Source organism: Pituophis catenifer, unplaced genomic scaffold (assembly GCF_029215685.1).
Source record: "Pituophis catenifer annectens isolate HBS135680 unplaced genomic scaffold, rPitCat1.0.hap2 SCAF_6, whole genome shotgun sequence".
NCBI classification, from domain to species: Eukaryota; Metazoa; Chordata; class Lepidosauria; order Squamata; family Colubridae; genus Pituophis; species Pituophis catenifer.
The window spans coordinates 20,386,086-20,401,341 of record NW_027256886.1 but is presented as its reverse complement, the minus strand read 5'-3'; the positions used below and the strand labels follow the sequence as shown (position 1 = coordinate 20,401,341).

General features: G+C 37.1%; 1 protein-coding gene across 2 annotated transcripts in view; it reads right to left on the bottom strand.

The window, feature by feature from the left end:
* Positions 1 to 15,256, bottom strand: part of IFT80 (intraflagellar transport 80) — a 66,878-nt gene that overhangs the window by 45,300 nt on the left and 6,322 nt on the right. The window contains exons 2-6 of one of the 2 annotated variants that reach the window (XM_070945021.1): positions 13,460 to 13,676; positions 9,809 to 9,919; positions 8,252 to 8,320; positions 2,855 to 2,964; positions 356 to 445 (exon numbers count right to left, since the gene is read on the bottom strand). In XM_070945021.1, the coding sequence (XP_070801122.1) occupies positions 356 to 445; positions 2,855 to 2,964; positions 8,252 to 8,279 (228 nt within the window). In that variant the 5' untranslated portion in view covers positions 8,280 to 8,320; positions 9,809 to 9,919; positions 13,460 to 13,676. The remainder of the gene's footprint in view (positions 1 to 355; positions 446 to 2,854; positions 2,965 to 8,251; positions 8,321 to 9,808; positions 9,920 to 13,459; positions 13,677 to 15,256) is intronic. The other variant, XM_070945020.1, reaches the window with a different exon arrangement.

The window sequence follows — 15,256 nt, the reverse complement described above, 5'->3', positions numbered from 1 at the left end:
CTAGCTGTCAACATTAAAATAGTAATTAATTATGACTGTAATTAATTATAAGTATGTGGTAAGTTTAAGACATTCTTGGTACAGATAATCATATAGGTTCCACAATTGGAATCAGTAATTCAGTCATTAAGTGAAGCGGTCACTAAGGAAAAAGGCAAAGGTAGATCATAACCGTGAACAGTCGCTAAATGAGGCAGTTACTAAACAAGGATTACTTGTACTTGTTACACACACACACACACACACACACACATTGTTTCAAGGAATGTGTAGTGAATATTGCTTCTTTTATTTAATTGCACTTCTTACGATAGTTAATTGCATATTTTAAGACATTTTTGGAAAGAATGCATACCTTATATTTACAGTCTTCCCCAGCTGACAAAATAAGATCATTGACAGAATTCCAATCAACTTTTAGAATAATTCCATCATGAGCTTTCCACTGGGAACAAACAGGAAGAAGAAATATATTTAAAATAAAGTTTATAATAATGCAACAATCAAGTCCTAAGAGCTCTAAATATTAACAAGGTATAATATTAAGGAAGTTAGTTTTACCATTTTTAAATAAGTAACGCTTTAGTCAAAATATTTGATGTGTAGACACGAAAAGTGATTGAACTTCAGTTTGCAAAAAGATTGCTTTAACTTTGATTGTATAAAACATGTTTATGGATTTGATTAATTGAAACTTAAAATACATTTCGTACAGCTCTGTTACATATAATTGAAACAATAAACTCACAAAATAATGTAGAATGGACCCTTGATGCCATTATTTAGCAATCATTTCAATTAGCATATTTCCAGGTAGCTCAACTTCTACATGCTAATTTTATTAAGACATTGAATTACTTTAAATACAATTTCCAGAATTGTTTCACTTTGTTTAATACTTTGCACTATTTTTTACTGTTCTTCCCTGAACAGGTGTTAATCCTCTTCTCCCGCACATTTTCCAGAATTAAATATTATAGAACTTTCATATTAAATTACAATTTGTAATCTAATTCCAGATTAACTTAATGTTGGCCCAGGTGTCGGCAACCCCAAAGAGCTGCTTGTGGCTCTTTGGGCCTTCTGCTGCGGCTCCTTGTCTCATCACTGGCTAGCCCCGCCCCTCACCCTCCCCTCCCAGTCATTCCTCGCCTGGCCTGAGATGGTAAGGATGATGGCGGGTGGTGGAGAAGCAGCCGGGGCTGATTCTCCAGCGCCTCACTCTTGCTGGAGCTTCTTCCGGCCCTTGTTAGTGCTGGGCATGCCTCGGTTACTTGGGGAGATGTGCAACCTGCTCTCCGCCCCGAGACACTGCCCTGCCCTGGCCGACACCGGCCTCGCTAACACGAGAGCTGGCGGGATGGGAATGGGATCCAGGACGATGGGACGATGGAAAGGGGGATGGGCCTGCAATGCCCAGCCACTGCTTTAAGAAGCTCAAGGCAGCAGGAAAAAGGGGCTGGCCCTGCTGAACCTCACACACCCACCACAAGGGTCTGGAAAGCCAAGGCTGGACCAAGCTGGGGAGCATTCCTTGTGGCTCTTCGCTATTGCTTTTCTTTCTACTTTTTCGAAATCTGAGCTGGCGGAGGAACAAGCATGAAGAGCAGCAGAGGCTTCTCTTTGGGTAACTCTCCTCCTGCTTCTCATCTTACGGCCCCCTGGCTGGCTGTGGCAGGGCAAGGAGTGTGTGCATGAGCGGGGAGATCCTCCCCAAGTGAGCGGCCAACCATCCCATGCATGCTTTGCTGCGCTTTGGCTGAGGCCGAAGAGGGTCTCCCTGCTTATGTGCACGCTCCCAGCCCCACCACAGCTGGGCAAGGGGGTTGCCCAAAGGGAAGCCTCCGTTGCACTTCACGCTTGTTCCTCAGCCAGCCCGGATTTCCAAAAAGAAAAAAGAAAAGCAGTAGCGAAGAGCCTACTGGGCTTTCCGAGAGAGTGAGAAGAGATACAGACACAGACACAGATACAGAAAGAGAGATATAGAGATACACACACACAGACATAGAGAGACAGACACACACAGAGAGAGATACAGGGAGAGGGAGACGGGGGGGAGAGAGGGGGGAAGATACAGAGAAATACAAAAGAGGGAGATACAGAGGGGGGGAAAGGGGAAGAAATAGAGAGGGAGAGTGATACAGAGAGAGGGGGAGAGAGAGGGGAAGATAGGGAGGGGGGAGAGAGAGTTACAGAGAGAGATACAGGGAGAGGGGGAGAGAGAGTTACAGAGAGGGGGGGAGGGAGAGAGAAAAGGGTTTTGTGGTTCTCTGCCCTAATAATCGGCTGGGTAGGCATGGCTAGGAGGGGGGGGGTCATGTGACTGGGAGTGAGTGACAGCGAGTTGGCCATGCCCACCCAGGTTTTGTGGCTCCTGGTGGTTTTTTTTTCTGCGGGAATTTTTTTTTCTGTGGGTCCAAATGGCACTTTGAGTATTTAAGGTTGCAGAGCCCTGGCCCCTTGTTCTGGTGCGGTGGTTAAGGCACTGTTTTTCAACCTCAGCAACTTTAAGATTTTTGCTGGCTGGGGGAATTCTGCGGCTTGAAGTCCACTCATCTTAGCTGTAATGTTACTTTTTTAAGTTAGCATGATGACATGCATTAAGTAGTAAAGTAATAGTTAACTTGATTCAATTCGTCTAGCTTAGGTTTAGAATCTAAGCTTTTGTATAGCAGATACTTCTGAATACCAATTCTGAAATAAATGGTGACAATTCTATCAACACAACATATTCTCTGAATGCTATACATCACCATCCTTCACACAACAAAGGCAAGATGAAGATTACTGTTTTGGATACTGTTCACTCAACATTTTGCAATCATAATTATTAAATACTCTATATTAATGATACCTGTAAAACTTTAGCATTTGGCTGAAGTGGTTTGATAATTAATTGTTTTCCTGATGTGTAAAGAATCTTTTCAGAATCTGGACCCCATGCTACTGAATATATAGGTGTTCCTATTGAGATAAGGGAAGAAAAACACAGTGATACACATTGGTGAGAAATGCTACTATTATTTACATTCCAAAAAAGTTTAATACTGTTCTAATCTATTTCAGTTTTATATCACGTGTTTAAAAATGATAGAATTAAGAACAAAGATAAACTTTTATTCATACAGGATTTTGCAAGTTTATGCTCTCTCCATTCTTATATAACATTTATGTAAAAGTGATAGGGAGATCATCTATCAGTATAGGATTGGAATTCATCAGGAGACTATCCAAGTCTGGATGGGGAGAAACAGGTTAAAACTCAATCTAGAATGCTAATAGCAAAGTATTATGGTGTCATAGAGTAAAAAGTCTAGAGAGTACAAGATTGCCTGGTCAAGGTCTTGACAATTGCATTATTCTTGTTTGGAATGTCAAGGGTTTGATCAAAGGAATGGTGAATTCAATTTCAGAATAAAAGACAATATCACTCTTATCAATAGAAAGATGGATTAACATTTAATGTTGCTGTTCTGACAGCCCAAGAACAAGAGAAATTATCATTATACAAAACATGCCAATGGTGAGAAAACAAGTACATCCATTGCTTAAGTAAGAATTTGTTAACACCTGACACATTCTATTCAGTTGCAAGGAGGGCAGCTTGTTGTATTCTTAATTTCTTGATCGGGATTCCCTGCGCACAGTCACTCATGCCCTCGTCACCTCTCGCCTGGACTACTGCAACGCTCTCTACATGGGGCTCCCCTTGAGGGGCACCCGGAGGCTCCAACTGTCCAGAATGCGGCCGCGCGGGTAGTTACGGGAGCTGCATGGCGCTCCCATACAACACCTCTCCTGTGTGAGCTGCACTGGCTCCCAGTGGTCTTCCGGGTGCGCTTCAAGATGTTTGTTATCACCTTTAAAGCACTCCATGGCATAGGACCTAGATATCTTCGAGACTGCCTGCTGCTACCGACGGCCTCCCATCGACCTGTGCGCTCCCACAGAGAGGGCCTCCTCGGGGTGCCATCAGCCAAACAATGTAGGCTGATGACCCCCAGGGGGAGGGCCTTCTCTGTGGGGGCACCTACCCTCTGGAACCAACTGCCCCCAGAGATAAGGAGAATCCAAGACCTCGGTGCCTTCTGCCATGCCCTTAAAACTCTCTTTTTTCAGCAAGCCGGGTTGGCTTAACACTTTTAAATGTTTTTAATTGGTTTGTCATTGTTTTTTAATTACGGGGCCAAATTTTTAGTATTTTAATGTTTGTAGTCTATGTTTTTATTGGGCTGTACACTGCCCTGAGTCCTCAGGGAGAAGGGTGGTATATAAATTTGATATAAAATAAAATTAAAAAAAATATACACTTGAAACCCAAGGAAGATTCCATTTGTGGTTGTTAAAAAAGAACCTGTATCATCATCTGCCTGTACAATATGTCAAATCTTACTCTATACATATTTATACATCAAAAACAATCAACTCAAGAACAGCAGTGGATAAAGGTAGCATGGTACAATTATTTGGTTTAGCATAAGTGGATGATAGCCAAATCTTTTGGTTTATATTGTTGGTGAAAGTTTGTTTGAGCTGCTAGAATAGCAGAAATACTGTTGAAAAACTCCAAATCTCCTATTTCTAAGCTATTTCTCAGACTTTATATGGACAACAAAATGATCTTCACAAAGGTGGATTGCGATTTAATAATGACAAGTCTGAAATATGGATAAGCTTTTGAAATCACTCAAGGTTAAAGACTGACATTCTATTTGGAGTCTAGTTAAAATAATGGATAGTGTCATTAAGCACCTTCACTAAGCACTGTGGCTACTAAGGTGAAATACATGACTGTGACAGATTTACAAACTCACTTCCACTTCCACTGTTAACTGAATCACTGTGATCACTAAACAAGACATCACAAGACCTGATTTCCTGATTTCCTGCAATTGACACAAAACCTCTAATTGGATATGGCAATCAATGTAGCTCGTGGAGCAGAAGCATAACATGTGTAATTTTAGAAGCATATGTAACTATCTGCACTTCTGCATTTTGCATCAGCTGAAGCTTCTGGATTTTCTTTAAAGGCAGCACCATGTACAGTGCATTACAGTAATCCAATTGGAAGGTGACTAGGGCATAAGTAACTGAGAGCACAGCCCCACAGTCCAGGAACAATATAAGTGGGCATAACAGGCATACAACCCAAAGTTGTGCAAAAGTCCTCCTAGTCATGACTGCCACCTGCTCTTACAGCAGGAGTCACGAATCAAGGAGGAGCCCCAGATTGCACACAATGTCTGTTTGGGGCTCTACAACCCAAATCAGCAAAGATGACAAAGGTAATATAGAACACAATCAAAATATTTTTAAAGGAATAAGCTCTTGAAAGATATTCAGTATTAAGTATGTTATCGTTAAAAGAAAAATGAAATAAAGGGTTTCTTAGACAAAAAGAGAGGTAGAGAGGTGGAAATAAAGGATACTAAGATAAAGAAAATCTAAGCATACTAAAAAGCAGAGACATCACCCTGCCAACAAAAGTGCATATAGTCAAGGCTATAGTTTTCCCAGTTGCAATGTATGGCTGTGAAAGTTGGACCATAAGAAAGGCTGAGCGCCAAAAAAATTGAGGCCTTTGAACTATGGTGCTGGAGAAGACTCCTGCGAGTCCCTTGGACTGCAAGGTGATCAAACTGGTCAGTCCTAGAGAAGATCAACCCTGACTGCTCTTTAGAAGGCCGGATCCTGAAGATGAAACTCAAATATTTTGGCCACCTAATGAGAAGGAAGAACTCACTGGAGAAGAATCTAATGCTGGAAAAGATTGAGGGCAAAAGAAGAAAGGGACGACAGAGAACGAGGTGGCTGGATGGAGTCACTGAAGCAGTTGGCGTGAGCTTAAATGGACTCCAGAGGATGGTAGAGGACAGGAAGGCCTGGAGGAACGTTGTCCATGGGGTTGCGATGGGTCGGACACAACTTCGCAACTAACAACAAGATAAAGAAAGTTAGCAGGGAGGGGAAAAGGTCAAGATGATGGCATTGCTTTCTATCTTGCTGTCTTCTTTCAGCATGGAAGTATGTAAAGAGCAAACTGAAAAAACAAGCAGATACTGGGAAGCATTCTTCTTGGCTAATCTGCAACAAAAGAATTCCCTTCCCACCGAGAATCTCCAAATTATGAGCTACTACTGGCAAGATTGCAAGAATTTTTATCTGGATTGACTTTTGGAGGATGTGATGAAATCTTTAATATTATATTTTAGCATTTATTTTCTATTGTATTCAGGCTTTTTAAATCACTTATTAATCAAGCTCCTCAGCCCAAATAGCTTACTGAAACTCAAAGGTAATAAATTAAGGTCTGATATGGGTTTGTCAACAGAAAAAAAGCAGAAAAAGCTAAAGAAACACAGACAAGCTATTTCCTAGTGGTTCAAAGTGGTTCAAAGAACCAGAGCAGGAGAACTTAAATGGGGATGAAATTTGTGTGAATGCAGGAATGGCCATAAAGCAAATTATCTGATATTTTTCAGTCAGGATTCATCTCTGGGTACAGAACTGTGTCTTATCTACATTCCAACTGTATGATTTGTATGATTTCAGCTATACAAACATTGTTATATAACTGTATAACTGCATTATAAAATACTAAACTAACATTCTCAATCAATAAATTAAAAATAATGTACATTCGATTGCAACAATACATTATTCTTAGTTGAACTCAATTTATTTATCTGGTTGAAAAAACAGCAGTGGAGAATCTCAGCAATCATCAAAACAACATATAGAGAAAAAGATTATAAAGTCAAACAATATTAATGAATTTAAAATTGAATAAAATTAAATATTGGAATAAATTAACAATGGAAAGCATGAGGATTTTACTATCTTGGCATTCTTACCAATTTTAGTAATGATGTTTATCCATTGCTAACTTTATTTGATCTAGCACTAGCAATAGCACTTAGACTTATATACCACTTACAATGCTTTACAGCCCTCTCTAAGCAGTTTACAGAGTTAGCATATTGTCCTCAATAATCTGGGCCCTCATTTTACCCACCTCAGAAGGATGGAAGGCTGAGTCAACCTTGAGCCTGGTGAGATTCAATCTGCCAAATTGCAGGCAGCCAGCAGTCAACAGAAGTAGCCTGCAGTACTGCATTCTAACCATTGCACCACCGCAGCTCTTAAAATTGTCAGATACACTCCTCCTATTTTCATGGTAACACCACTGTAAATTCGACTAACGATTTGCATACCATATTAAGTGATTTGAGAAACTCAACTGAATTGTAATTGGATTGTTTCCCTAGGGATGGTTTCATTTCTAATTCAACAACAAAACGTACTAGACTGATCCATTTCTAAGTTCATTCTCTGACATTAGCTATTCTTTCTTCTCAATTGACTTCATCTGAAATTGAATCACCTAATCCACTGATAAACTGGATTAGATCTTTTGGTTCCAGTTTTTGAAAAGTTACTTTCAAAAAGGTATTTCCATTCATGGCTGACTCCATACCTAGGGAAAGTCCGTATTTATGTTTGGTAACTAGAAGGAAAATATAGAAAAACAGTCCCTTTAATATAAATTACTCCTTTTGTATTTGCTCTTTGCTGGAAAATAACCTTATCAGTCAAGATGATAAAATTAGGAAGCAGTTTAAAAACAAAACCTAAAAGGATAAATAGGATAAAATACCTCTTTAGATATAAAGAGGGGAAAATACCTCTTTAAGTATTTTATGGCTTATTTAAAACTAAGAAAAACTCAGGATAAAACAATTATCAGAGATTTGAATAAGAGAAACAAAATCAATAAAAATATAGTTGGTTATCAAATAAATGACAATTGGAAAAAGTGCTTCTTTAAACGAGAATTAAAAGAAGTAGAAATTCTGGAACAGGAAATAATGTGGCAGTACAGAGAACAAAATGGAAGCTGAAAATACAAGGTGTTTGCAGGGAAGAGTTTGAAAACTGGGGATTCCTTTTCTCTATATTCCATTTAAGATGTCAGTAAGACATCCAATAAAGAAAAAATAGGTAAATGAAGGCAAATATATGTGTCCCAGGATAATGTTGCAGGGTCCAGTCTGAGACAGTCATCAGGACCAGATATTTACTCTTCCAAGCTTTCAGACTCAGGGAACTTCTCTTTTTCCAGAACGTGCATTCTGGAGAATTCTGAATTCAGAATGTGTATTCTGGAGAATGTGTATTCTGAAAAATTCAGAATTCAGAATTTATTCTTAGGTGGAATTTCAAAAACAGTAAAGAAATAACAACTTACCTTGTTGTACTAATGTGGATCTTAGCATTCCACTCTTGGACCAAATTTTTATTTGTCCATCTTCACCAACTAGAAATAAATATCTTTGCTTAAATAAGTTTTTAGCATTAAAATCCTTTAAAACTTTGAATATTGTGACTTTACCCCTAAAAAGCAGTACTAACAGTCTTGAAGTGTTTCTCATTGCTTTCTGAAGAATCGTATGGTAAAAAGAACTATCGTTCTCTTTGACTACTTCAAAGTTTAAAGATTTCCTACAGTAATATGCTAGCATAATAATCAATATGATATGATTATTATAATCAATGTAAATGTTTTCTTCCTCTTTCTCTAAATATTCTTAAATCACCTAAATAAGAAGGCATACAATGAAATTAACAGGCCTTCCGTTTATGCTGAAAGATAGCAATGGCAAACTATTGGGAAGAAAACTTCAACTGTGTAGTTGTCAGAAATCAAGGTTGGCTTGAGGACATTTTACCATAATCCTGTTTGAATAATTTTCTTAACCATCTTATGAATAATTTCAGAAGAAAATATAAAGAAATGATAACCTCTAGTTTCAATTCTTCTATTTTTTAAAAGGAAACATTAAGAAAGGGGAAAATATAATTTCCTAAATATGTATTGCATTTTCCTGTTTTTTAAAGTTTTTATTTCTTCTGCATGTAATGTATACACATTCAACAGAATGTTGAATGAATCTATTATTATCACATGCAAAAGAGCAATAGTGATCATATATTTAATAAAGGCTCGTCCAGTCTTTTGCTATTTTATACAAATGGAAAATATGTCTGCATACTTCTTATCGTATTGCCTGCACTAAATATCTGAAGCTCACTAAAGTCCTGTATTCAATTAACAATTGGATTTTGAATTTGACTTATTTCTGTGAATTGATAATGAGGGCTGTTTTATTACTATAGTCAATACAATTATATTCATTATTTTCCTACTTTTTAATCTATACACTGCACATAAATAGTATGCATTTGTCACCTTGTACCATGTACAATATGTGTCAACTTCTATTTACTCAGGGATTCACTGAAATATCTAATCTGATAGGGTATTTTACATAAAACAGTATATTGCAACTATTTTCACTGTTGTATAAATCAATATAAGTGACGAACAACTAGTTTTTATTACATGATGTTGCCTTTCAGTCAGTTTACTACTGGTTGAACTATACAATAAATAGAAGTTTTTCATATCCAATGTTGCCTCTGGTTTAGCTACTTTTGGAATACACAAATGGTAATGTACTATTAGAGTTTAAAGCAACATATTCTACAAGCACAGTAATGAAATAAATATGAATGCTTTCTATATAAGTGGCTATTTATCTTTATATAATTTCCATGCGCTATATATTTTATATAGTAGTCATGTTACTTCTTTTCCATCATGTAATTGAAAAAATTAAGCAATTACACAAATTTTATTCCATCTTTCTTTCAATTTCTGCATTTTAAAAAAGGGGCAATTCTCCTTCTGCATTTTGGGTTAACCATATTCCTTCAGGACACACTTAGAGATTAATCCTGTTACCTGTAACAAGTGCGGTACCTTCATAATTCCATCTTCCTGCAAGTACAGCTCCGCAGTGGGCTTCTACACTTTTTTCAACTCTTCCAGTTTTGGAAATCAAATGAAACTTACCTATAGGAATATTATAATTATTATATTGCATTATAAACCTAAATTACATACAAATATGATTTCTGAAAAACAGCATTTCATTCTTCTCTTTTTCTAATTTATTAGTCAATTTACTATTTTCAGTTTGTAAATATTTCTCACTGATATGAGTAATTGATTTCAGTACAACTGAAATTATTCACACATGTATGACATTGAAATCAATAGGACAAATTAGATAAACTAATTTATCTCATTGAAAGTATCAGCTCAGGGACAGTATGTGTAGTTACAGGACTTCTAAAGAAGAAACATGGTTTGGTGCTAAAAAGCCTGGGAAAATATGGTGGAAAGTTCTTGCCATGCTGTTTCAGAGGAAGGGAGATGCAGAATTTGATTCTGGTAACTCTGGAACTTTATTGGTCCCAAGTGGCCATATTACTGTATTTAGGTTTGGGCTACTGTTGATAAGTAGTTCTATTTGCAAATAAGATCATGTAATAAGCAATAAAATCAAGTTCACTCAGGTGATCAGATATTAAACCTGATCTTCACTTTAGAGCCTTAATGTATCTTTTGAAACAGAAGAATATTATGGTTCTTCACCATAAATAGATAAATTTCTTATCCAGATGAGGATTATTAGCAATCCAGTTCTTTGCAAGGCAGGAACACAGTTATAATGGTTTATACAGAAGCCTTATAGACCGTCACATAAAACTGACCCATCTAGGGCATACATCTAAAATTGGGATGATTAGCATCCCCCTGTGATATATTTAAGGGGTTTAGAAAAGGTGTTTTTCTGTATGTACTCAACTCTCACAGAACAGCCTTCCCATATGAGACCCAAATTGTGATCTCCTTGAAGATGTTTAGGAGCATAGTTAAAACACATTTATTCTGAATGCCTATTCATAAAATGAGCAAAACTCAGTATGAATTTGTCTTTGATAGATTTTGGCATACTACCTGTGTTTTCCCGAAAATAAGACTGAGTCTTACATTAATTTTTGCCTCAAAAGATGCATTAGGACTTATTTTCTAGTTAGATCTTATTTTCGGGGAAATGCGGTACTAAATGTGTCTGGTTGATTATCTTAACTGGGGCTTATTTTGGGGGTAGGGCTTAAATTACAAGCATCCTGAAAAATGTTAGGGCTTATTTTCTGATTGAGTCTTATTTTCAGGGGGAAAGTACCCCAAAACATTTAAGAAGCTAACCAAGAATGGACTGGATAGTGTCTTAATTATATCAATACTTATGTGGCTTAAAAACTATTTTCAAAGAATGTCAACTGCAGGATCTTATCAAACAGAGTTATTGAGATTGAACAAGGATTAATCCTGTAAAGGTAAAAGTAAAGGTTCCCCTCGCACATATGTGCAAGTCGTTCCCGACTCTAGGGGGCGGTGCTCATCTCCGTTTCAAAGCCGAAGAACCAGCGCTGTCTGAAGACGTCTCCGTGGTCATGTGGCCGGCATGACTCAATGCTAAAGGCGCACGGAACACTGTTACCTTCCCACCAAAGGTGGTCCCTATTTTTCTACTTGCATTTTTTACGTGTTTTCGAACTGCTAGGTTGGCAGAAGCTGGGACAAGTAATGGGAGCTCACCCCGTTACGCGGCACTTGGAATTCGAACTGAACTGCTGACCTTTTGATCGATAAGCTCAGCATTTTAGCCACTGAGCTACTGCGTCCCTTTTATTAATTCTGTATTTTCTATTAATATTTTAATAGAATAATTTTGACATATTAACTCTTTTGATTACTGCTGTAAATCAGACTTCAAAAATTAAAACTTTTAGTAAGAAACTTTTTTGATAATATAGTTGGAACAAAAAAACCTGAAAATACTCAGTTTCAACTTCAAATTTCAATTTCATATCTACTCCTTTCCCCCGTTTTTATTAATTAATGAAGCCATGAAGATTTTCAATATTGAAGCATTTTTGCTGTTCTGGAAATCATTCAAATAAGATATTAGCAGGCTTTTCATGTACTGCATGCACAAAACTATGTCTGTTATATTCATTTGCTACCACAAACGCTTTAAATATTCTGTTTCAGTTTTAACAATTAGTCATCAGTGAAACAAAAACTAGTGGAGGCGGCGGGGGGGGGGGGGGAGAAACACTTTTAAAGAACCAGTAAAGATGAAAAGCAGAATGAATAAAAAGTGTATGTGTAAGTATTTGTAAAAAAAATTGATAATTTTAATTCCACTTTTCCAGATAGAAATTGATTTTCAAATCTATCAAAGAACAAAGGAATTAATATTAAAGTGATTTAAGAATTATTCAGTTCAGTAGGACTTTTATTCAAGCCAGTCTTTTCAAGAATAAAGCTAATGCTTAAGAAAAATGTCATATAACTCGAGGACTACCTGTATAATTTTTACCTTCAAAACCCAGTTCCATTTTCCAGTCCACTGCCACACATCAACACAACACTATAATGATAAATTATACAGACCATATCCAGGACAACCAAAACTGTGTCTAAGTTCAATTGTCTTTGGACAAATTCTTTCTTGCCCTTCACACATACATATGGATAATATACTGTACATGCCACCAAAAATCATTACTAATATATACCTTGCAAAAATATATTGAAAAGCTAATACACACATTCCATTTAAAAAAAAATGAAAAACATTTCAGCTACATAGATAATGCATCAAATCAACACTATTGACATTTATTTCCATAACAGAATACAAAGTTGGAAGGGACCTTGGAGGTCTTCTAGTTCAACCCCTGCTCAAGCCGGAGACCTTATACTATGTCAGACGAATGGCTCTCCAGTCTCTTTTTAAAAGCCTCCAGTAATGGAGTACTTCTGAAGGCAAACTGTTCCACTGATTTATTGTTTGCACTCTCAGGAAATTTCTTAGTTCTAGGTTCTCCTTGGTTAGTTTTCAACCATTGCTTCTTGTCTCACCTTCTAGTGCTTTGGAAAATAGATTGACACCCCCACCCCACCCCCATTCTTTGTGGCAACCTCTCAAATATTGGAAAACTGCTATCATGTCGCCTCTAGTCCTTCTTTTTAATAGACTAGACAAACCCAATTCTTCATATATTCTAGCCTCCAGCCCCCTAATCATCTTTGTTGCTCTTCTCTGCACTTTTTCCAGGGTCTCAAAATGTTTTTTATATTGTGATGATCAAAACTGGATTCAGTATTCCAAGTGTGGTCTTACCAAGGCCTTATGAAGCGATAACATAATGTAAAAGTACTTACCCAGTAAATCATCACAAACATTGTATAATAAAAGAAAAAAAAATAAGCAGAGTGCAACTTGGAGATGCCACTTGGTTAGAAAAATAATCGAAGGGAAAAACAAATAAGAAATTGGCCAAAACATTATTAATTTGCTTGTCTAAAAGATCAACTTTACGTTATCTGAACAACACTGGACAAAATAAATCCTGCTAGTGTTATGTGCAAATATAATCAAAGTGTCAATGAATCAAAAGTAGTGATTTAGGATGGTAAATCATATTTGATAGTACCCCAAAATGAATAACATACGTTTTCAAGGCAACTTACCATCAGAACTTGTAAGTACAAAATTTTCAGCATGGGTTTGTCTCTTTCCACCTAAACTTTTAGGAAACCAGTGAAGATCTAAAGGATAGATATCATCAGGAAGTTTGACAACTTGTGCTGTTTCTCCATTTAACAAGTTCCATTTTATAATCTGGTGATCATCGCTGCATGAATACAGTTCATCTGCTGTTGTCCAGCCTACGCAGCTAACTAATTCCTTATGTTTTAAAAGAATTAAGGAATAAAATTATTTGTAACACATTTGACTCATGCATTATTGAAAAAGAATTTAAATTTGTTTTAAAAATTGATACAATAAATATTATAGTACATTTTATTTTAAAATCTCAGCATCTGAATTTTTCAGCACAAAAAATACATGGATTGGTATGCTTAATCCTAGAATTTACAACAAATATTTGTACAGTTTTGTTTGTATGAGAGCTGCTTTGCTCAAATGAAAGTACTATAACATCTCCTCTTCAGAGAATGTGAATAAAGATTAGCACATAGTAAAAATGTTGCCTTGAATCCAAATCCATCTGTAAATCCAGTGAAATCATTAAGACTTGATAATTACTGACTGATCTATTTAATTTAAACAGAACTTTCACAATTCAAACTTTTCCTAGAGAACAGCAATACAATATTGCAAACTGTAGAAGTTTAACAGTTAAAAAGCTTGTTTATATCCTTCTATTTTGAGAACAGGCTATTTATTCCTAATCATGTTTTTAATCCATCACCAAGCAATAGGAAATTCCTTTTTTTTTTTTTTGCTCCTTATTGTTGAAGTGTTTAACAATGAACAGTTTAGATGAGGTTTCAAATCGTCTCTATTTCACATGCTTTCCATATTCTCAAAACCTTTAGCAGATCAACATTTTTTTTACAAGCCCCGTTTATTTCTCTTCAAAACCTTTAATCATATTTTTGTTTGGGGAGAAGCTGTCTCCAACTCAGTCCTATCAAGATCAAGTAGTTGTGGGTGTTTGGGTTGTCCAGATCTGGGGATACCTTGTTTCTATTTGGCAAGGATTGTTTTCCCTATTCAGGTGCACCACATGGGGAGTATTTCTGGATTCGCAGATCCTGCTCAAAGAGGTGGCAGATGTGGCAAGGAAGACTTGCACAACTTTATCTGGTGTGACAGTTGTACCCTTTCTTAGATCGGGGGGGGGCCCTTCAGACAGTCTCTCATGCCCTGGTCACCTCACAACCTAACTACTGCAATTCAGTCTACACTGAACTGCCTTTGAAGACCATCAGGAAGCTTCAACTGCTCCAGAATGCAGCAGTGTAGGCAAATGTAAGCACTTTATTTATTAAATTTATATGCCACCCATCTCACTGATATGAAAACTCTGGACAGCTTACAATATAATAAAAAGTTTTAAAGTGCTAAAAACAATTACAATTAGAAAAAATTGAAGAGAGAAGTTAAAAGTTAAAAACAAACGGTGATGGGTGTCTAGGAGGTGAGAACTTTTCCTATCCCGTCAGCCAACTCCAATGTAGCAGGGCCCTTGCTGGAGTCCCAGGCCAAGTGGCATAGTCACGTTTTTAGGCTCTTCCTGAAGGCCAGGAATGTGGGAACAGACCTCATCTCTGACAGGAGAATATTGCAGAGGTAGAGGCCATAGCAGAAAAGGCTTTTCTCCTGGATTCCACCAGCTGAAATTCTTTGGCTAATGGGATCCAAAGTAGGCCCTTTCCACTGAAATGAGTGGCGTAGATTAGTCCAATCAGGTGAGGTGGTTCCTCAGGTACCCTATGTCCATGTAATATGTCTGCTTT